The sequence below is a fragment of the Harpia harpyja genome, unplaced genomic scaffold (assembly GCF_026419915.1).
Source record: "Harpia harpyja isolate bHarHar1 unplaced genomic scaffold, bHarHar1 primary haplotype scaffold_224, whole genome shotgun sequence".
In the NCBI taxonomy this organism is placed as follows: Eukaryota; Metazoa; Chordata; class Aves; order Accipitriformes; family Accipitridae; genus Harpia; species Harpia harpyja.
This window is the reverse complement of record NW_026293223.1, coordinates 81,753-104,940: the sequence shown is the minus strand read 5'-3', so window position 1 is coordinate 104,940 and position 23,188 is coordinate 81,753. Positions and strand designations below refer to the sequence as shown.

The window sequence follows — 23,188 nt, the reverse complement described above, 5'->3', positions numbered from 1 at the left end:
CTTCATCCATCCATCCTTTATCCATCCATCCGTCCATTCATCCATGTGTCCGTCCGTCCTTCATCCATCCTTCATCCGTCCATCTGTCCTTCATCCATCCACGTGTCCGTCTGTCCTTCATCCATCCTTCATCCATCCGTCTGTCCTTCATCCATCCGTCCACATGTCCGTCCGTCCTTCATCCATCCTTCATCTGTCCTTCATCCATCCATCCATCCTTTATCCATCCATCCATCCATGTGTCTGTCCTTCATCCATCCGTCCTTCATCCGTCCATCTGTCCTTCATCCGTCCACGTGTCCGTCTGTCCTTCATCCATCCGTCCACATGTCCGTCCGTCCTTCATCCATCCTTCATCTGTCCTTCATCCATCCGTCCATCCTTCATCCATCCGTCTGTCCTTCATCCATCCATCCACATGTCCATCTGTCCTTCATCCATCCATCCATCCTTTATCCATCCATCCGTCCATTCATCCATGTGTCCGTCCATCCTTCATCCATCCTTCATCCGTCCATCTGTCCTTCATCCATCCACGTGTCCGTCTGTCCTTCATCCATCCTTCATCCATCCGTCTGTCCTTCATCCATCCGTCCACATGTCCGTCCGTCCTTCATCCATCCTTCATCTGTCCTTCATCCATCCGTCCATCCTTCATCCATCCGTCTGTCCTTCATCCATCCATCCATCCTTTATCCATCCATCCGTCCATTCATCCATGTGTCCGTCCATCCTTCATCCATCCTTCATCCGTCCATCTGTCCTTCATCCATCCATCCACGTGTCCGTCCATCCTTCATCCATCCATCCGTCCTTCATCCGTCCATCTGTCCTTCATCCATCCATCCATTCATCCCCATATCCGTCTGTCCTTCATCCGTCCATCCATCCATCCATCCATCCACGTGTCCGTCTGTCCTTCATCCATCCATCCATCCGTCCGTCCATCCACCCACCTCTCCGGCCGTCCTTCACCCCTCCATCTTCCCACTCCCTCTGTCCGTCCGTCCCTCCCTGTCCCCAGACACACGTGTCCCCCGTGTCCCCTCCAGACGTCCCGTGCCCTGGCCCCTGCAGACAATTCATGGGTGTCCCTGTCCCCACGGGTGTCCTTGTCCCCATGCACATGTCCCACGGGTGTCCCTGTCCCCATGGATGTCCTTGTCCCCATGATGTCCTTGTCCCCAAGTACATGTCCCACGGGTGTCCTTGTCCCCATGGGTGTCCTTGTCCCCATGTACATGTCCCATGGGTGTCCCTGTCCCCATGGTGTCCCTGTCCCCGTGGGTGTCCCTGTCCCCAAGTACATGTCCCACGGGTGTCCTTGTCCCCATGGTGTCCCTGTCCCCATGGGTGTCCTTGTCCCCATGTACACGTCCCATGGTGTCCCTGTGCCCATGGGTGTCCCTGTCCCCATGGATGTCCTTGCTCCCATGCACACGTGTCCCTGTCCCCATGGGTGTCCTTGTCCCCATGCACATGTCCCATGGTGTCCTTGTCCCCATGGTGTCCTGTCCCCATGGATGTCCTTGTCCCCATGATGTCCTTGTCCCCAAGTACATGTCCCATGGATGTCCCTGTCCCCATGGGTGTCCTTGTCCCCATGGTGTCCCTGTCCCCATGTACACGTCCCATGGTGTCCCTGTGCCCATGTACATGTCCCATGGGTGTCCTTGTCCCCATGTACATGTCCCATGGTGTCCCTGTCCCCATGGGTGTCCTTGTCCCCATGTACACATGTCCCATGGGTGTCCCTGTCCCCACGGGTGTCCCTGTCCCCGTGGATGTCCCTGTCCCCATGCACATGTCCCATGGTGTCCCTGTCCCCACGCCCACCTCCCTCCCCACGTCCCTCTTTCCCCGTGCATGGATGTCCCCACGCGTGTCACATCCGTGTCCCTGTCCCCACGCAAGCGTGTCCCCTGGGTGTCCCCACGCACGTGTCCCTCTCCACGTCCCCCACCCGTCCCCACGCGCGCCCCTCTGCGTGTCCCCTGCGTGTCCCTGTCCCCACGCGCACGTCCTGGGGGTGTCCCTCTCCGTGTCCCTCACATGTCCCTTGCGTGTCCCTCTCCACATGTCCCCGTGCCCCACCATGTGTCCAGAGGTCCCCCACGTCCCAGTGTCCCCCAATGTCCCCCAGTGTCCCCCAATGTCCCCCCATATCCCCGTGTCCCTCAATGTCCCCCAAGTCCCCGTGTCCCCCCGTGTCCCCCGTGTCCCCAATGTCCCCAATGTCCCGTGTCCCCCCATGTCCCCCAGTCCCCTCATGTCCCCCCATATCCCCACGTCCTCAATGTCCCCCATGTCCCTGTGTCCCCTCATGTCCCCCGTGTCCCCGTGTCCCTCAATGTCCCCCATGTCCTCAATGTCCCCTCATGTCCCTGTGTCCCCTCATGTCCCCAATGTCCCCCAGTCCCCTCCACGTCCCCCCATGTCCCCCCATATCCCCATGTCCCTCAATGTCCCCCATGTCCCCATATCCCCCAATGTCCCCAATGTCCCCCGTGTCCCCAATGTCCCCCAGTCCCCTCCACATCCCCCCATATCCCCAATGTCCCCCCATATCCCAATGTCCCCCATGTCCCCAATGTCCCCCATGTCCCCCCATATCCCCATGTCCCCCAATGTCCCCCATGTCTTCAACGTCCCCCATGTCCCTGTGTCCCCCCATGTCCCCCATGTCCTCAATGTCCCCCATGTCCTCAATGTCCCCCAATGTGTCCCCAATGTCCCCGATGTCCCCCAGTGTCCCCCTATATCCCCATGTCCTCAATGTCCCCCAATGTGTCCCCATGTCCCCCCATGTCCCCATATCCCCCAATGTCCCCCATGTCCTCAGCGTCCCCATGTCCCCCAGTGTGTCCCCACGTCCCCCATGTCCCCCCATATCCCCAATGTCCCCCCATATCCCAATGTCCCCCATGTCCCCAATGTCCCCCATGTCCCCCCATATCCCCATATCCCCCAATGTCCCCCAAGTCCTCAGTGTCCCCATGTCCCCCAATGTGTCCCAATGTCCCCCCAATCCCCAATGTCCCCCCATATCCCAATGTCCTCCATGTCCTCAATGTCCCCTCATGTCCCTGTGTCCTCTCATGTCCCCAATGTCCCCCAGTCCCCTCCACGTCCCCCCATGTCCCCCCATATCCCCATGTCCCCCATGTCCCCAATGTCCCCCATGTCTTCAACGTCCCCCATGTCCCTGTGTCCCCTCACGTCCCCCAATGTCCCCACCATATCCCCATGTCCCCCAATGTCCCCCGTGTCCCCAATGTCCCCTCATGTTCCCCATGTCCCCCCATATCCCCATGTCCCCCAATGTCCCCCAAGTCTTCAACGTCCCCCATGTCCCTGTGTCCCCCCATGTCCTCAATGTCCCCCGTGTCCCCGATGTCCCCCAATGCCCCCCCATATCCCCATGTCCTCAATGTCCCCCAATGTCCCCTCATGTCCCCAATGTCCCCCCATATCCCCATGTCCTCAATGTCCCCATGTCCCCCAATGTGTCCCCATGTCCCCCCATATCCCCATGTCCCCCAATGTCCCCCATGTCCTCAGCGTCCCCATGTCCCCCAATGTGTCCCCACGTCCCCCATGTCCCCCCATATCCCCAATGTCCCCCATATCCCAATGTCCCCCATGTCCCCAATGTCCCCCATGTCCCTGTGTCCCCTCATGTCCCCCAATCTGTCCCCATGTCCCCCAATTTCCCCCCATATCCCCGTGTCCCCCAATATCCCCCACGTCCCCAACGTCCCCGTGTCCCCCCACATCCCCCCCCACGTCCCCACGTCCCCACACTCACCAGTGTCCCATGGTGCTGGTCGGTGCTGGTCGGTGCTGGTCAGTGCCGGCAGCGTGGCCGGAGCCATTTTATCCCCAGGGAGGGGACAGGGCTGGGAACAGGCCCGGGGGGGGGGGGACACGATGGGGACACCCCCCAGGTGGCACCTCCCAGGGCCCTGGGCGCTTCCGTCTCTACCCACACCGCCACTGGGGGGGACTGGGATGGACTGTGTCCCTGTGGGGGGACACTGGGGGGGACTGGGACATGTTGGGGGGGGGGGCTGGGACATGCTGGGGGGGACTGGGAAGGCTGGGAGGGACGCTGAGTGGGACTGGGATGTGTTGGGATGCATTGGAGGCGACTGGGGCAAACTGGGGGGGATTTGCAACACTGGGGGGAATATGGGGGGCACACTGGGGGGGGACTGGGACATGCTGGGGGGGGACTGGGAACACTGGGAGGGATGCTGAGTGGGACTGGGATGTATTGGGATGCATTGGAGGCGACTGGGGCAAACTGGGGGGGATTTGCAACACTGGGGGGGATATGGGGGCACACTGGGGGGGGACTGGGAACACTGGGAGGGATGCTGAGTGGGACTGGGATGTATTGGGAGGCACCGGGGCGGACTAGAACAAACTGGGGGGGATTTGCAACACTGGGGGGGACATGGGGGCACACTGGGAGGGGGACTGGGAACACTGGGAGGGACACTGAGTGGGACTGGGATGTATTGGGATGCATTGGAGGCGACTGGGGCAAACTGGGGGGGATTTGCAACACTGGGGGGGAATATGGGGGGCACACTGGGGGGGGACTGGGAACACTGGGAGGGACACTGAGTGGGACTGGGATGTATTGGGAGGCACTGGGGGGGACTAGAACAAACTGGGGGGGATTTGCAACACTGGGGGGGACATGGGGGCACACTGGGGGGGGGGACTGGGAACACTGGGAGGGACACTGAGTGGGACTGGGATGTATTGGGATGCATTGGAGGCGACTGGGGCAAACTGGGGGGATTTGCAACACTGGGGGGGATACTGGGGGGCACACTGCGGTGAGGACTGGGACATGCTGGGGGGGGACTGGGAACACTGGGAGGGACCCTGAGTGGGACTGGGATGTATTAGGAGGCACTGGGGGGACTGGGACAATTTGCAACACTGGGGGGGATATGGGGGGGGGACACTGGGGGGGACTGGGACATGCTGGGGGGGACTGGGAACACTGGGAGGGATGCTGAGTGGGACTGGGATGTATTGGGAGGCACCGGGGGGGACTAGAACAAACTGGGGGGGATTTGCAACACTGGGGGGGACATGGGGGCACACTGGGAGGGGGACTGGGAACACTGGGAGGGACACTGAGTGGGACTGGGATGTATTAGGAGGCACTGGGGGGACTGGGACACTTTGCAACACTGGGGGGGATACAGGGGGGGACTGGGACATGCTGGGGGGGACTGGGAACGCTGGGAGGGACACTGAGCAGGACTGGGATGTATTGGAGGCGACTGGGGCAAACTGGGGGGGCTTTGCAACACTGGGGGGGATACTGGGCGAGACAGTGTGGGGGACTGGCATGCACTGGGAGGAACTGGGTACACTGGGTGGGGCACACCGGACAGGATTGGGACAAACTGGAGGAGACTGGAAGGGCGGGACTGGGATGTACTGGGAAAGACTGGGGACACTGGGGAGGGGAGCCACGTGTCCAGCAGCATCTCCCTACCCCAACCTCCCCAGAGGTCTCCCCCCCCCCCCAAAAAAAGTGACCCAGGGATCCGGGTGCCCCCCCCCAGAGCACCCAAACATCTGGGTGCCCCCCCCAAGAGGACCCAGGGATCTGGGTGCCCCCCCCAGAGCACCCAAACATCTGGGTGCCCCCCCCAAGAGGACCCAGGGATCTGGGTGCCCCCCCCCAGAGCACCCAAACATCTGGGTGCCCCCCCCAAGAGCACCCAAGCATCCAGATGCCCCCCCCCAAGAGGACCCAGGGATCCAGGTGCCCCCCCCCGAGCACCCAAACATCTGGGTGCCCCCCCCAGGAGCACCCAAGCATCCAGATGCCCCCCCCCAAGAGGACCCAGGGATCTGGATGCCCCCCCCCAGAGCACCCAAACATCTGGGTGCCCCCCCCCAAGAGCACCCAAGCATCCAGATGCCCCCCCCAAGAGGACCCAGGGATCCGGGTGCCCCCCCCCGAGCACCCAAACATCTGGGTGCCCCCCCCCAAGAGCACCCAAGCATCCAGATGCCCCCCCCCAAGAGGACCCAGGTATCTAGGTCCCCCCCCAAGAGCACCCAAGCACCTGGGGGGGGGCACCCAAGAGCACCCAAGCATCCGGGTGCCCCCCCCAAGAGCACCCAGGGATCCGGGTGCCCCCCCCCCACCCCCCCCCCCGAGGGGACCCGGGCATCCGGGCCCGTGACGGGAAATATTGACTGAAACGGGTCAGGGGGGGCCAAGAACCGCCTGGGGCAGGACGGGGCTGGCAGAGCACCCAAATATCCGGGAAACACCCCATTCCCCCCCCCAGGGCACCCAGGCACCCAAGACCCCCCCCCCGTCCCCCCCCCCGGCACCCAAACTTCCCCGTAACGCCTTTCCCCGCTTTTGATTTTTCTCTGAATTTGGGTGATTTTTCTTGCAAACGGAACCCAGCCGCAGCTTCGCCCAGGGGGGTTTATTTTTTTTTTTGGGGGGGGGGGGCACCCATCAAATTTGGGGGTGGGGGGGGTGGGGGAAAAAAAAAAAAAAAAATCCCTTTTTTCGTATATGCTTCCGGTTTTGCTGTGATGACCTCAGCGCCGAGGCGTGGCGGCCCGGTTCCAGGCGGTTAAATGTCATTTTTTTGTGTTACTGGGGGGGGGGGGGAAAAAAAAATTAGATAAAAAATAGTTAATCCTCATTTTGGGGGATTTTTCCCCGTCTTTTGGGGATCTGTCCCTCTTTTGGGGGCTCTTTCTCCCTCTTTTGGGGCTCTTTCCCTCTTTTGGGGGGTTCTTTTCCTCTCTTTTGGGGGTCTTTTCCTTTTTTGGGGCTCTTTTCCTCTTTTGGGGGGCTCTTTCGCCTCTTTTGGGGCTCTTTCCTCTTTTTTCAGGCTTTTTCTCCCTTTTGGGGGGCTCTTTTCCTCCTTTTTGGGGCTCTTTCCCTCCTTTTGGGGGGCTCTTTTCCTCTTTTAGGGGGCTCTTTCCCCTCTTTTGGGGCTCTTTCCCTCTTTTGGGGGGCTCTTTCCCTTTTGGGGGGGCTCTTTTCCTCTTTTTGGGGGGTCTTTCCCTCTTTTCTGTGGCTCTTTCCCCCTCTTGGGGCTCTTTTCCTCTTTTTGGGGGTTCTTTCCCCTCTTTTGGGGGGCTCTTTCCCCTCTTTTGGGGCTCTTTCCTCTTTTTTCGGGCTTTTTCTCCCTCTTTTGGGGCTCTTTTCCTCCTTTTTGGGGCTCTTTCCCTCTTTTGGGGGGCTCTTTTCCTCTTTTGGGGGGCTCTTTCCCCTCTTTTGGGGCTCTTTCCCTCTTTTGGGGGGCTCTTTCCCTTTTTGGGGGGGCTCTTTTCCTCTTTTGGGGGGCTCTTTCCCTCTTTTGGGGGGCTCTTTCCCTTTTTGGGGGGGCTCTTTTCCTCTTTTTGGGGGGTCTTTCCCTCTTTTCTGCAGCTCTTTCCCCCTCTTGGGGCTCTTTTCCTCTTTTTGGGGGTTCTTTCCCCTCTTTGGGGGCTCTTTCCCTCTTTTGGGGGGCTCTTTCCTCTTTTTTCGGGCTTTTTCTCCCTCTTTTGGGGCTCTTTTCCTCCTTTTTGGGGCTCTTTCCCTCTTTTGGGGGGCTCTTTTCCTCTTTTGGGGGGCTTTTTCTCCCTGTTTTGGGGCTCTTTTCCCCTCTTTTGGCGCTTTTTCCCTCTTTTGGGGGGCTCTTTCCCTCTTTTTGGGGCTCTTTCTCCTTTTTTGGGGCTCTTCCCCCCCCTTTTTTCCTCTCCCATGATGACAGGATCCAACAATGAACCCATCGGTTCCTTGCAGACCATTTTGGGCCTGATTTGTGCGGAAAAAGGACTATTTTGGTTAATATGAAGGATGGTAGTTGGGAGGGGGTTCTCTTGTATGAAATTGGTGGAAAAAAACAGTGATTTTGGTTAAGATTAAGAAATAGGACAATATTTGAAGAGCTCTTGGTGACAGCGGGATGAAGACGGCAGCCGAAGGGGCTTCCCTTGCGTGAAACTGGTGGAAAAAAGTAATTTTGGGTTAATCCGAAAGAACGATGATGGTGAGATGAAGGACAACGCACGTGGGTGCTCTTCTTGCACGAAACTAGTGGAAAAAAGGATGATTTTGGTCAAAATGGAAAGAGGGGGCAAGGCACGGCCGTCTCTTGATGAAGACAACAAATGTGGGGGGTTTTTCTTGGATGAAATTGGTGGGGAAAAGGCAATTTTGGTTAAAACAAAGAGATGGGCCAATAGATGGAGACCTCATGATGACGGTGGGATGAAGGGTGGCACCTGGGGGGGCTTCTCTTGCATGAAACAGGTGGAAAAAAGGCAATTTTGGTTAATCTGAAGGGATGGGCTGATGGATGAAGATCTCTTGGTGACGGCGGGATGAAGGACAACGCTCCCCTTGGATTAATTCGGTGGGAAAAAAAGCAATTTTGGTTAATCTGAAGGGATGGGCTGATGGATGAAGATGTCTTGGTGACGGCGGGATGAAGGACAACGCTCCCCTTGGATTAATTCGGTGGGAAAAAAAGCAATTTTGGTTAATCTGAAGGGGTGGGCTGATGGATGAAGATCTCTTGGTGACGGCGGGATGAAGGACAACGCTCCCCTTGGATTAATTCGGTGGGAAAAAAAAGCAATTTTGGTTAATACAAAGGGATGGGACCAACTGGTGGACGTTTCTTCACGACGGTGGCACCAAGGCCCACAGGGACACAACCAACGACCGAGCTAGGACACGAAAGATGACAAATATCACCCAAGACCGATGTCGTCACCTCCTGGGGACACTCACGTGGCTGAAGTCGGGCGCTCTCCAGGCCTTGGCAACCGCCACCATATTCGCCACCAATTTCCCGTCGGGCCCTCGGAGGTCGTTGGCCGCGTTCCCGTCGTAGTTACCGCAGATCCCGCAGAGGTGTTTGCTCAGCTCCTGGGCCACCTTCACCGTCACCTCCCCGGCAGGACTGAGGCCGATGGTGAATTCGGGATCTTGGATGATCCAGATGCTGCCTCGGCTCTCCGTGACGGTCAACGTGCCGGAGACCTTCACAGGGAGGGTGGCCGGGACCCCTTTGACCTGGAGAAGATGCCGATAGGGAGAACATGGCTCCATGCGACCCAACGTTGACATAAACGTCAATTGGGGTGAAAAAGCCGGGAAACAGGTCATCGCTCCACCGCCACCGATCTTCTCCAGAGCGGTGGGGCCCAAAATGGGGTGAAATCCCTCCATTTTAGGTACGGAGAGATGGTGCCAAGCGCCCTGGGAAGGGGGGTATGTGGGATGGAGATAGTGAAGGTTGATCTCGTGGGGTTCGTTCCTGCTGGGGGGCGGGGGGTGGGAGGTGGGGTGGGGGGCTCGGAGACCGGGGTTCCCTCCGTGGGGCTGGGAGAAGGGTCTGGGGTGAAGGAGGGCACCCACGGGTGCTTTTTTTCCATTAAATTACTGGGGAAAAAAGGCAATTTGGGTCAATATAAAGAGCCGAGCAGACGCACGGACGTCTCTTGATGATGGTGGGATGGCGGACAACACCCACGGGTGCCCCACTCGCACGAAACTGCTGGGAAAAAGGTTGTTGGGGTCAAAATGAAGGAGAGGGTCAACGCGTGGCCACCTCGTGATGATGGTGGCATGAAGAGCAGCACACGGGGGTGCTTCCTTGGCGAGAAATTGGGGGGGGGGAGGCAATTTTTGGGTCAAAACGAAGGGATGGTCAACGCGGGGACAGCTGGTGATGATGTTGGGATGAAGGACGGCACCTGCATGGCCTTATCGTGCATTAAAGTGGTGGGAAAAAGGGCAATTTTAATCAAAACAAAGGGTTGGGCAGTTGCACGGAGATTTCGAGATGACGGCAGGATGAAGGACGACACGTGAGGGCTTCCCTCGCGTGAAACGGGTGGAAAAAGAGCAGTTTGGGTCAAAACGAAGGGATGGGCCAACGCGGGGACATCTGATGACGGTGGGATGGAGGACAGCCCATGGAGGTGCTTCCCTTGCACGACAGCGATGGCTATTGGTGGAAAAACCGCGGATTTTGGCTACAATTAAGGGCAAGGCGGGACTTTTCGGGTGGCAGCGGCGTGGGGACAACCTACCCAGACCTTCTTGTCCCTCTTGACGGTGAGGAAAGCCTGAGGGCTGAAGAGGTGAAGGGCCACCACGGCCGGTCGGTCCCTGTCCTCCCCAACGTCAGCCAAGAGCCGGAACCACGTAGGGCGGCGAGAATCACACGGGGAGACCATCACGTAGACGCCGGGGGCTGTGGCGGTGCCGGTCGCTCCGTCGAAGGAGACGAAACGGGCGGCGGGGGCCAAGGTGCATCGCCCCGGTTGCTCCACGCAACCTCGGACACCATCTTTGAGGCCGCAGGTTTGGCCGAAGGGGCAGCCGGCCGGTTGGCATTGCATGCCGCCCGCAGCCCGGCAAGTGCAGCTCTGGCTGCAGTCGGCGGAGAGGACGGTCTCGGTGATCTGCAAGACGGGAGGGTCAATAAAAATACGGCGTTCGATGGGTTTTCCCCTTGGGAAGATTGGAAAAACGGGGCAGGGGGGGGAATGCGGCGTGCAAGCGGTTTTCTCCCTGCAAGGGTTGCAGAAGGCAAAGAAAGGCGGCGCGCAAGCCGTGTCGTCCTTGCGACGAGCGCAAAGGTGCAGAGGAATGCGGCGTGCAACTGGGTTTTCCCTCGCAAGGATTGGGAAAAGAAAAGCACGGCTGCACGCAGGAGGTTTCCCCTTGCAGCGGTTGCAAGAAGGAAAAAAAAAAAAAAAAAGTTGCATGCGACGGGTGTCTTGCGGAGTTGGAGACATGCGTGGGACACGCAAGGCCGCAATGCTCCCCTTGCAAGGGTGCAACGCTCTCCTTGTGAGGGTGCAAGCACCCATGGGGTGTGCAAGGGCGCAACGCTCCCCTTGCAAGGGTGCAACGCTCTCCTGGCAAGGGTGCAAGCACCCATGGAGTGTGCAAGGGTGCAACGCTCTCCCTGCAAGGCTGCAACGCTCCCCTTGCAAGGGTGCAAGCACCCATGGGGTGCGCAAGGCTGCAACGCTCCCCTTGCAAGGGTGCAACACTCTCCTTGTGAGGGTGCAAGCACCCATGGGGTGTGCAAGGGCACAATGCTCCCCTTGCAAGGGTGCAACGCTCTCCTTGCAAGGGTGCAACGCTCTCCTTGCAAGGGTGCAAGCACCCATGGGGTGTGCAAGGGTGCAACACTCCCCTTGCAAGGATGCAACACTCCCCTTGCGAGGGTGCAATCACCCATGGAGTGTGCAAGGGTGCAATGCTCTCCCTGCAAGGGCGCAACGCTCCCCTTGGAAGGGTGCAACACTCTCCTTGCAAGGGTGCAGGCACCGATGGGGTGTGCAAGGGTGCAACGCTCTCCTTGCAGGGGTGCAAGCACCCATGGAGTGTGCAAGGGTGCAACGCTCCCCTTGTGAGGGTGCAACACTCACCTTGCAAGGGTGCAACGCTCCCCTTGCGAGGGTGCAAGCACCCATGGAGTGTGCAAGGGTGCAACGCTCCCCTTGCAAGGGTGCAAGCACCCATGGGGTGCGCAAGGCTGCAACGCTCCCCTTGCAAGGGTGCAACACTCCCCTTGCGAGGGTGCAATCACCCATGGAGTGTGCAAGGGTGCAACGCTCTCCTTGCAGGGGTGCAAGCACCCATGGAGTGTGCAAGGGTGCAACGCTCCCCTTGTGAGGGTGCAACACTCACCTTGCAAGGGTGCAACACTCTCCTTGCAAGGGTGCAAGCACCCATGGGGTGTGCAAGCGTGCAACGCTCCCCTTGGAAGGGTGCAACGCTCTCCTTGCAAGGGTGCAAGCACCCATGGAGTGTGCAAGGGCGCAACGCTCCCCTTGCAAGGGTGCAACGCTCTCCTTGCAAGGGTGCAAGCACCCATGGGGTGTGCAAGGATGCAACGCTCCCCTTGCAGGGGTGCAAGCACCCATGGAGTGTGCAAGGGTGCAATGCTCTCCCTGCAAGGGTGCAACGCTCCCCTTGCAAGGGTGCAAGCACCCATGGGATGCGCAAGGGCGCAACGCTCCTCTTGCAAGGGCGCAAGCCTCCCCGGCAGCACCCACCTCGAAGTAGCGGCCGCGGTACAGGCACCCGCAGGAATCTGCGGGGACGCACTCGTCCCCGTTGAAGAAGAAGCCCTCGTTGCACTGGCAGCCCTCGAAGCATTTCTGGGTGCACTGGGTGCTGGCCGAGATGCTGGTGCAGGTGTGGTCGCAGCTGCGGGTGCAGAGCTCGTAGTGGCTGTTGGGAGGGCAGGAGAGGGCTGGGAGGGGGGAAAAGCAAAAAGAAAAGCGACGACTTTACTCTTTGCGATTTCTTTTCTCCTTTTCCAAGGAAAAAAAAAAAAAAACAAACTACTTTGCAGCAGTCGTTGCAAAAGTAAATATTGCACAAAGGCGGGTGCTGCACGTAAACCACTTCCCCCAGCAAAAAAATCACCCCCCCCTCCCTGAACCGGTGCAGCTGGCTTTCCTCTTGCAAAAAAACCCTCCAAAATAAAACCAAATTCAGCATGCAACCGCCTTCCCCCCTTGCCAAAATCTGCAGAACTAAACAACCGCTGCGTGCAACTCTTCCCCTCGCAGAAATTTAAAAATCGCTGCGTGCAACTCCTTTCCCCTTGCAAAATAAAGCCGCCGCAGCCTGCAACCGCTTTTCTTGCTGCAGGCTTTGCAGAACGAAGAGCAGCTGCGTGCAACTGCTTCCCCCTTGCAGAAATGCAAACCCTGGTGCATGCAACCGCTTTCCTTCTTGCAACCTTTGCAAAACCAGAGAGCAGGTGCATGCAACCGCCGCACTCTTGCAGAGATGCAAACCCTGGTGCATGCAACCACTTCCCTCCTTGCCGAAATGCAAACCCTGGTGCATGCAACCGCTTTCCTTCTTGCAACCTTTGCAAAACCAGAGAGCAGGTGCATGCAACCGCTGCACTTTTGCAGAAACGCAAACCTTCGTGCACGCAACCACTTTCCTTCTTGCAACCTTTGCAAAACTACAGAGCAGATGAGTGTAACTGCTGCACTTTTGCAGAAATGAAACCCTGGTGCATGCAACTGCTCTCCTTCTTGCAACCTTTGCAAAACCAGAGAGCAGGTGCATGCAACCGCTGCACTTTTGCAGAAACGCAAACCCTGGTGCACGCAACCGCTTTCCTTCTTGCAACCTTTGCAAAACTAGCAAGCAGGTGCACGCAACCGCTGCACTCTTGCAGAAATGCAAACCCTGGTGCATGCAACCACTTCCCTCCTTGCAGAAATGAAACCCTGGTGCATGCAACCACTTTCCTTCTTGCAACCTTTGCAAAACTAGCAAGCAGGTGCACGCAACTGCTGCACTCTTGCAGAAATGCAAACCCTGGTGCATTCAACCGCTTTCCTTCTTGAAACCTTTGCAAAACTAGCAAGGAGGTGCATGCAACCGCTGCACTTTTGCAGAAACGCAAACCTTTGTGCACGCAACCGCTTTCCTTCTTGCAACCTTTGCAAAACTACAGAGCAGATGAGTGTAACTGCTGCACTTTTGCAGAAATGAAACCCTCGTGCATTCAACCCCTTTCCTTCTTGCAACCTTTGCAAAACTAGCAAGCAGGTGCATGCAACCGCTGCACTTTTGCAGAAACGCAAACCCTGGTGCACGCAACTGCTTTCCTTCTTGCAACCTTTGCAAAACTAGCAAGCAGGTGCACGCAACTGCTGCACTCTTGCAGAAACGCAAACCTTCGTGCACGCAACCGCTTTCCTTCTTGCAACCTTTGCAAAACTACAGAGCAGATGAGTGCAACCGCTGCGCTCTTGCAGAAACGCTACTGCGGGCGACCTCTTTCCTTCTCGCCACCTTTGCAAATCAACACCCGCCGCGTGCAACCGCTCCCTCCCTCGCAGAAACCCGCGCCGGCCGCGCGCAGCACCCCTTCTCCCCCCCACCCCGACCCCAGCACCCATCGTTTGGCGACTCACGGCAGTTGGCAGCCGTCCGCCACTCTTGCAGCTGCCCGCCGGCGGCTTGGCACGCCGCGGCGTAGGCTTGCAAGCTGCGACACAGCGCTCCTGCGCCCAAGCGACCGCACCGCTCTCGCGTGCACCCAGCCACGTGCTCTTGGGGGGCCACCACCCCGTGGCACCCAGCGAAAGGTCCCGTCTTCTCCGCCAGCACCCCGCAAGGTCCCGGATCGGTGGAAGGGCAGGTGGGAGGGGGGGTCCCGTGGGTGCAGGAGGGGGTGAGGGTGCCCCAAGCGGCACCCAGCTCCTGGGGGGCGGCGGGTTCGTCGTCGGCGTCGCCGTCGAAGTTGCCGCAAAGACCCTCGGTGCGGCGGCGGTAGGTGTCGGGGAGGGTGAGCAGCGCGTAGGAGTCGCCGTCGTAGAGGAATTTGGGACCGCCCGGCACCCGCAGCACCCGGTGGGTGCCCTCCTGGGACACCGTGACCGTCCCCCCGGGCAGCGTCAGGGGCAGGAGGTGCCGCTCGCCGTCCACCTGCGGGGAAGGAAAAGCAAAAAAAAAGCAAAGCAAAGCAAAGGTGAGCAAGGCGGGGTGCGCATCCCCCAAAGCGGAGTTGGCGGCCCAAAAGAGGGATTGAGCCCCAAAATAGGGATTGCAACCCGAAATAGGGATTGCAACAGAAAATGGGGATTGCAACCCGAAATGGGGATTGCAACACGAAACAGGGCTTGCACCCCAAATTAGGGATTGCAATTCAAAATAGGGATTGCAACCCAAAATAGGGATTGCAACACAAAATAGGGATTGCACCCCAAAATAGGGATTGCAATTCAAAATAGGGATTGCAACCCAAAATAGGGATTGCACCCCAAAATAGGGATTGCAATACGAAACAGGGCTTGCAACCCAAAATAGGGATTGCACCCCAAAACAGGGATTGCAACACAAAATAGGGATTGCAACCCAAAATAAGGATTACAACACGAAACAGGGCTTGCAACCCAAAATAGGGATTGCACCCCAAAACAGGGCTTGCAACTCAAAATGGGGATTGCACCCCAAAATAGGGATTGCACCATGAAATAGGGATTGCACCCCAAAACGGGGCTTGCACCCCAAAATAGGGATTGCACCCCAAAATAGGGATTGCAACCCAAAGTGGAGTTTGCACCCCAAAATGGGGATTGCAACACGAATCAGGGCTTGCAACCCAAAATAGGGATTGCACCCCAAAATAGGGATTGTAACCCAAAATAAGGATTGCATCCCAAAATAGGGATTGCAACCCAAAATAGGGATTGCACCCCAAAATAGGGATTGCAACCGAAAATAGAGATTGCAATCCAAAATAGGGATTGCACCACAAAATAGGAATTGCAGCCAAAAATAGGGATTGCAGCTCAAAATAGGAATTGCAAAACGAAACAGGGCTTGCAACTCAAAACAGGGCTTGCCACCCAAAATAGGGATTGCACCCCAAAATAGGGATTGCAACACGAAACAGGGCTTGCAACGCAAAATAGGGATTGCACCCCAAAACAGGGCTTGCACCCCAAAATAGGGATTGCACCCCAAAATAGGGATTGTAACCCAAAATAAGGATTGCATCCCAAAATAGGGATTGCACCCCGAAAAAGGGATTGCACCACGAAAAAGGGATTGCACAACAAAACGGGGCTTGCAACCCAAATAGGGATTGCACCCCAAAATAGGGATTGCAACACGAAACAGGGCTTGCAACGCAAAATAGGGATTGCACCCCAAAACAGGGCTTGCACCCCAAAATAGGGATTGCACCCCAAAATAGGGATTGTAACCCAAAATAAGGATTGCATCCCAAAATAGGGATTGCACCCCAAAATAGGGATTGCAACCCAAAATAGGGATTGCACCTCAAAATAGGGCTTACAACCCAAAATAGGGATTGCACCCCAAAATAGGGATTGCAATTCAAAATAGGGATTGCACCCCAAAACAGGGCTTGCAACCCCAAAACAGGGATTGCAACTCAAATAGGGCTTGGAACGCAAAATAGGGATTGCACCCCAAAATAGGGATTGCACCCCAAAATAGGAATTGAGCCCCAAAATAGGGCTTGCAACCCAAAGTAGGGCTTGCACCCCAGAATAGGGCTTGCACCCCGAAACAGGGCTTGCAACCCGCAGCAGTTTTTGCCCCCCGAAGCATCTCTGACACCCCAAAACCCCCCGACTCACCGCCACCTCCCACTTGGTGCCCCTGCTCATGCTGACGGTGACTCCGCGCACGGTGACCGCCAGCCGGCGGATCAACGTCGCTCCTTCCTTCCCGCTCTCCTTCTCCACCTCCACCGTGAACGGCACCAGCGGACGCTCGGGATCGGCATCCTCGGCCGTCGCCAACGTGTAGGTGCAGGTGCCGGCGAAACGCAGCAGTCGCCCGTCGAAAGTTCTGTACGAAACGGCACCCAGCACCTCGCAGCGCCCGCACGCCTCGGGGTAACAACCCCGCACCCCGTCCCGCACCGTGCACGCTTCGCCCGCGGCGCAACCCGCCGGCCGGCACTCCACCGTCCCGGTTTTTTGGCAAACGCAACGCTCGCTGCAACGAGGGCAGGCGAAAAATTCGTCGCCCGTTTTGTAGTAGCGCCCTTCGTGCAAGCAACCGCACTGGGCCAAGGGGACGCAACGGTCGCCGCTCAGGAGGAAACCTTCGTTGCAGAAGCAGCCTTCGGCGCAGAACTTGGCTTCTTTGCATTCTTCCGCTTCCGTCTGGCCGCGGCACGTGGCCGGGCAGGCTGCGCCGCAGAGTTCGTAGTGTTGGTTCGGGGGGCAGGTGGGGCCTGTGGGAGGGGTGGGTGGGAAATCAGCAGGGCTGGTGTTTGCAGAGCTCCAAAACCTTTGGGCACGGAAGCCCTAAAGCCCCTCGTGCAAAATAGAAAGCCTCCGTGCATGCAAACCCTTCATCCAAACCCGGCTTTTTGCTTGCAAGCCCCAAATGATTCATGCAGGCAAGACGCAAAAAACTCCGTGCAAACCAGACAGCCTTCATGCATGCAAACCCAACCGCCTTCGTGCGTGCGACCCCAAACCCTTTGCACAAGGAAAAAAGCATCAGGTGACCCCAAACTCCTTTGCACAAGCAAAAAAGTGTCGGGCAAACGCAACCGCCTTCGTGCGTGCGACCCCAAACCCTTAGTGCAAGCAAAAAAGCGTTGGGCAAAACCAACCGCCTTCGTGCGTGCGACCCCCAGCACCTTTGCACAAGGAAAAAGGTGTTGGACGACCCCAAGCTCCTTTGCACAAGCAAAAAAGCGTCGGGCAAACCCAACCGCCTTCATGCGTGCGACCCCCAGCACCTTTGCACAAGGAAAAAAGCCTTGGACGACCCCAAGCTCCTTTGCACAAGCAAAAAAGCATCAGACAAACCCAACCGCCTTCGTGCGTGGGACCCCAAGCACCTTTGCACAAGGAAAAAAGTGTCGGGCAAACGCAACCGCCTTCGTGCGTGCGACCCCAAGCACCTTTGCACAAGGAAAAAAGCGTTGGGCAAACCCAACCACCTTCGTGCGTGCGACCCCAAACTCTTTGTGCAAGCAAAAAAGCGTTGGGCAAACCCAACCATCTTCGCGCGTGCGACCCCAAGCACCTTTGCACAAGGAAAAAGGCGCTGGATGACCCTCAGCTCCTTTGCACAAGCAAAAAAGTGTTGGGCAAACTCAACCGCCTTCGTGCATGTGACCCCAAGCAATTTTGCACAAGGAAAAAAGCGTTGGACGACCCCCAGCTCCTTTGCGCAAGCAAAAAAGCATCGGACAAACCCAACCGCCTTCATGCGTGCGACCCCAAACCCTTAGTGCAAGCAAAAAAGCGTCGGGCAAACCCAACCGCCTTCGTGCATGCAACCCCAAGCACCTTTGCACAAGGAAAAAAGTGTTGGACGACCCCAAGCTCCTTCGCGCAAGCAAAAAAGCATCAAGCAAACCCAACCGCCTTCACGCATGCGACCCCAGGCACTTTTGTGCGTGCAACCCCCAGGAGATCCCCCCTGCCCCGAGCCCCACGTACTGCAGAAGGCGGCAGTGCGCCACGGCTTGATGCGGATGCCCTGGCTCTGGCAGGCGGTGACGTAGGCGCTGATGGAGCTGCAGACGGTTTCCTGATGCCCCTTGTAGAGGCAAGTGTCGAAGAGACAATCGTCAAAGTAGGGAGCCGGGTCGATGGCGCTGTGGCAGGCGCCGAAGGGTCCGTCCTTCTTAATCAGGAACCCGCAGTGTTTGTTGCCCCGGTAGGCGCGTTTCTCCGCTTCGGTGCAAAATTTGCAATCCTTGGTGCAACCGGCCCAGCAACCGGGGACGTCGGCCACTTTCCAGGAGTCGGCAAATTGGATTTCGTCCGTAGCCGGCCGCCCGTTGGCCAAAGTGAAGTCGTCCTCGGGGTCGCCATTGGCGTTGCCGCAGAGGCCGCAGACGGCCTCCGAGTAGGTGTTGGGGAGGATGACCCTGGCGTAGCTGTACCAGTCGAAGGTGACGATGACGTCAAAGTCGGTTTTGATGAAGCCGTGGAAGCCACTGAGGTAGACGTGGAGCTTGTTGCCGTGGCTGAAGGGCAGATCCACCAGGATCCCGTTGACCTGGAAGGGCAACATGGGTTGCATAACGCCATGCAAAAACTTTGAAGCCCGCCAAGACACCACGCAATGACTTTGGAGCCCACCAAGACACCACGCAACGACTTTGAAGCCCACCACGACACCACGCAACGACTTTGAAGCCCACCAAAACACCACGCAATGAGCTTGCAACTCAACGGTATGCCATACAACCTTGAAATCCACCCAGGTGCCAAGCAATGACCTTGCAAACCAAGCAGGCTTCATGCAATGAGCTTGCAGCCCACCTGAACACCACACAACAAGCTTGCAACCCCCCCAGACTCCATGCAATGAGTTTGCAACCCAACCAAATGTCATGCAAGGAGCCTGCAACTCAACCAAATGTGATGCAAGGACCTTGCAACTGATCCAAATGTCACGCAAGGACCCTGCAACCCAACCAAATGTCACGCAAGAACCTTGCAACCCATCCAAATATCACATAAGGACCCCGCAACCCAACCAAATGTCACACAAGCAGCCTGCAACCGATCCAAATGTCATGCAAGGACCTTGCAACCCATCCGAATATCATGCAAGGACCTTGCAACCCATCCAAATGTCACGCAAGGACCCTGCAACCCAACCAAATGTCATGCAAGGAGCCTGCAACTCAACCAAATGTGATGCAAGGACCTTGCAACTGATCCAAATGTCATGCAAGAGCCCTGCAACCCATGCAAATGTCATGCAAGGAGCCTGCAACCCAACCAAATGTCACGCGAGGAGCCTGCAACCCATCCAAATGTCACGCAAGGACCTTGCAACCCCAACCAAATATCATGCAAGGACCTTGCAACCCATCCAAATATCACGCAAGGACCTTGGAACCCAACCAAATGTCACGCAAGGACCCTGCAACCCAACCAAATATCATGCAAGGACCTTGCAACCCATCCAAATGTCACGCAAGGACCCTTCAACCCAGCCAAATGTCACGCAAAGACCCTGCAACCCATCCGAATATCACGCAAGGACCTTGCAACCCAACCAAATGTCACGCAAGGACCCTGCAACCGATCCAAATGTCACGCAAAGACCCTGCAACCCATGCAAATGTCACGCAAGGACCTTGCAACCCAACCAAATGTCACACGAGGACCTTGCAACCCATCCAAATGTCACGCGAGGAGCCTGCAACCCAACCAAATGTCACGCGAGGACCTTGCAACCCACGCAAATGCCACGCAATGAGTTTGCAACCCAACGGGACACCATCCCTCAACCTCGCAACCAAACCCACCGTCACGCGATGAGCTCGCGACCCCCCTAAACACCACACGAGGACCTTGCAGCCCACCCAGATGCCACGCGATGACCTTGGAACTCACCGGCGCCTCGTTCTCCCCTACCTTGAGCTTCTTGGGGTGCGCCTGGCTGAGGCTGAGGGTCATGTTGTAGACCGTCAAGGTGACCTCCTTGGTGTAGGAGACCACGCGGCTGCCCCGGTTGTTATTCTCCACGGTGACGGTGAAGGGGACGAGGGTGGGGTCGTCAGAGCAGAGGCCGGCCAACCGGTAGACGCAGGTGCCCATGAAATCATAGCGGCGCCCGTCGAAGGTGGTGTAATGGGGGTCGCCGGTGGCCACGCAGACGGAGCGGCTCTTGGCCACGCACTGCCGCACGCCCTTCACCACGGCACACCTCTCGCCCGACTTGCAACCGGCTTCCTTGCACACCACCATGCCCAAATCGGCGTCACACCTGCACCGAGACTTGCAGGTCTCGTCGGCCCAAAACTCTTCGCCGGGACGGTAGTAACGACCGTCGTGGGTGCAGCCGCAGCTGGCCACCGCCACGCATTGGCCGCCGCTGAGGACGTAGCCCTCGTTGCAGGCGCAGGTTTCCACGCAGGGTTGGCTGCAAGTGGCGGGCGCGTCCTGGTTGGCGCACGTGGCCGGGCAGGCGTTGCCACAGGCTTCATAGTGGCTGTTTTTGGGGCAGGGTAACGCTGCGGGGGGGGAGGAAATGGAGCAATCAGAGGCGGGGACGATGCAGCAGCATCACGTGGGTATTGCAGAGAGTTCATGCGACGAGCGCTTCGCACGCAACGTGCCGGGGACGGACGTCGCGCCGCGCGGACGCACCGAGCGCTTCGCGTGCAACGTGCCGGGGACGGACGTCGCGCCGCGCGGACGCACCGAGCGCTTCGCGTGCAACGTCCCGGGGACGGATATTGCGCCGTGTGAATGTGCCGTGCACGTTGCATGCAATATCCCGGGGATGGATGTCGCACCGTGCTTTTGCGGAGAGCGCCTTGCATGCAACGTCCCGCCTAGATTTGACACCAAGCAAATGCGCTGAGCGCTTGCATGCACCATCCCGGGGTGGATGTCCCCCTGTGCTCATGCACAGAGTGATTTGCATGGATATTTGCATGGATTCAAGGCTGGATAACCTCTTGTGTGAATGCACCGAGTGTTTTGCATGCAACGTAGCCAGGTGTGGATATTCACCCCTGCAAATGAATCAAGTATTTTGCATGCAACGTGGCCAGGCCTGGATATTGCGCCATATAAATGCATCAAGCCCTTTGCGTGCAACATTCCGGGGGGGTGGATATCGCACCGTGTTAATGCACCGAGTACTTTGCGTGCAACATCCCGGGGCTGGATACCACCCCCGTGCAAATGCATCGATTATTTTGCATGCAACATCCCGGAGCTGGATATTCCCCCTGTGCAAATAACGCCGAGTGCTTTGCATGCATCATCCCCTGCAAGACATTCCCCTTCTTTGCAAAACCACATCGAGCGAGGAGGAAGCCCGTTGCTTACGGCAGCCCGACGGCGTCCTCCAGTCATGCACGACGGCTCCGTGCTTCTTGCAGGTGGACGCATAAGCCTCCAGCACCTGGCAGAGGATTTTTTTTGCCCCGTTGCTCATGCACACGTCGTAGAGGCAGTTGCGGTAGAACTCCCGGGGCTTGACGACGTTGTGACAAGCCTTGAAGGGCCCCTGGAAGCTTTTTTTGATGAGACCGCAGTACTGGTTGCCCCCGTACAGCTCTTTTTTCTCCTCCTCGCACACCGGGCAGGTGCCTTCGCAATAATCCCAACAAAACGGGTCGTCGTCGTCGAGGACTTTCCAGCCTCCGGCCCAGGCCACCAAGGCGTTGAGGTCGCTGCCGCTCTCGGGGACGTCGTCCTCGGGCTTGAGGTTGAAATTGCCGCAGAGACCGCAAGTGTGTTTGTAGTAGCTGCTGGGGAGGTCGAGAAGCAGATGCCAGTTCCAGTCGTACGTTACCCGGAGCCCAAAATCTGTCTCCAGCACGGCTCTGAGCCCGCTCTGGAAGACCTGCACCTTGCCATCTTCCAGGCTTACCGGGAGCAGCGTCACCACGCCGTTCACCTGCGGGTGGGGGGAACCAGACGTCAACGCGGCTCACGCACCGGCGGGGGCTTGGGGGGGGTTGCAACCGCCTCGCTGCGGCATGCGATTGCCCCGCCGCGGCGCGCAACCACCCGCTGCAGCGAGCGAACGCCCGCCGCGAGGTCCGTGGCCTCCTGGCAAGATCCAAAACTTGGAGCCGACCTCGTCAGGGGCTGCCGAGATGCTCTGTGCCCCCAAAATCCTCCAGTTTCAGGACATCGCTGCCTTCGTCGGGCTTCGCTTTTGCCTCACCCGACTCGCAGGCGCCGGCTGCCACCGCAAACCTCCCGGGGGGGGGGGCGTTCCACCCGCTTTGAGGTTTCTTGGAGAGCTACTGCAGCCACTTTTGGTGGTTTTGGCTTCCCCAAGGGGCAGAAAACCAGCTCAGGTCGCCCCATGCGAGGCAGCGTATTCCCGGCATAGCCCAACATTCCAAAAACCCACGTTGCGGTTTGATCAATTTAGCCAAAAAGAACGGTGGCTCTGACGGAGCAGGAAAGGGGGTTGAACGCGGTGGAGGAGATGGACGGAAAAGGAGGTGGGGAAGCGATGGATGAAAAAAGAGGTGGGGAAAAGCCAATTTCCCCTCCATTTTAGGCCAACTCACCCTGACTTTGCCCACTTCCCTCAGGTGGATGGAGACGTGTTGGCCGTAGACCTTGACGTTGGCCAAGCTCACGTAGGAGATAGATTTCACCCCACCACGGATGTCGTTCTTGCCTTCCACCTTGAAGGGCACCAGTCCGGTGTCGTTCCCGCAGGATTCGGCTATGGTGTAGGTGCAAGTGCCTTGGAAGTCGAAATCGAGCCCGTCGAAGGTGTGGTAGTGGGGGTCCCCCCAAGCCCAGCAGCTGGCAACCAGGGCTGGGACGCACTTGGCTTGGCCACCCTTCAACTTGCACCTCTCCTTGGGCCGGCACCGAAGGGCTTTGCAGGGGTCTGGAAGGAGAAGAAACCATGGGAGAAGTCCCGGTGAGGAGGACATCCCACGTCACCATGCAAACCAAGCGTCTTCACCAGTGTTGAGGTCCCACCAAGCGTCCTCTGCCCCCCCCTTGGGCTTTGGCAGGAGATTGGCACCTCCGAGATGTAAATCAGAGCACAACGATCCATCGCCAAACCCAAATTTCCCCTTTTCAGTTGTCTTTTCCGCCCCCCGTTCGTGGAAAAAAGCGTCGAGATTGGGTTCATCCTCACCCAAGATTGCACCCATCCTTCAAGAGCAAGGTGAGT

The 23,188-nt window shown here is 57.8% G+C and overlaps 1 protein-coding gene across 2 annotated transcripts in view; it reads right to left on the bottom strand.

Moving 5' to 3' along the window:
• Window positions 1-6,533: 6,533 nt before the first annotated feature.
• LOC128138280 (IgGFc-binding protein-like) overlaps window positions 6,534-23,188 on the bottom strand; it is a 31,344-nt gene continuing 14,689 nt past the window's right edge. The window contains exons 12-21 of one of the 2 annotated variants that reach the window (XM_052779575.1): window positions 22,563-22,894; window positions 21,361-21,934; window positions 19,936-20,534; window positions 17,998-18,562; window positions 16,168-16,772; window positions 13,972-14,485; window positions 12,079-12,278; window positions 10,096-10,470; window positions 8,789-9,073; window positions 6,534-6,655 (exon numbers count right to left, since the gene is read on the bottom strand). In XM_052779575.1, the coding sequence (XP_052635535.1) occupies window positions 6,653-6,655; window positions 8,789-9,073; window positions 10,096-10,470; window positions 12,079-12,278; window positions 13,972-14,485; window positions 16,168-16,772; window positions 17,998-18,562; window positions 19,936-20,534; window positions 21,361-21,934; window positions 22,563-22,894 (4,052 nt within the window). In that variant the 3' untranslated portion in view covers window positions 6,534-6,652. Of the gene's footprint in view, window positions 6,656-8,551; window positions 9,074-10,095; window positions 10,471-12,078; window positions 12,279-13,971; window positions 14,486-16,167; window positions 16,773-17,997; window positions 18,563-19,935; window positions 20,535-21,360; window positions 21,935-22,562; window positions 22,895-23,188 lie in introns of those variants that run through there. The other variant, XM_052779574.1, reaches the window with a different exon arrangement.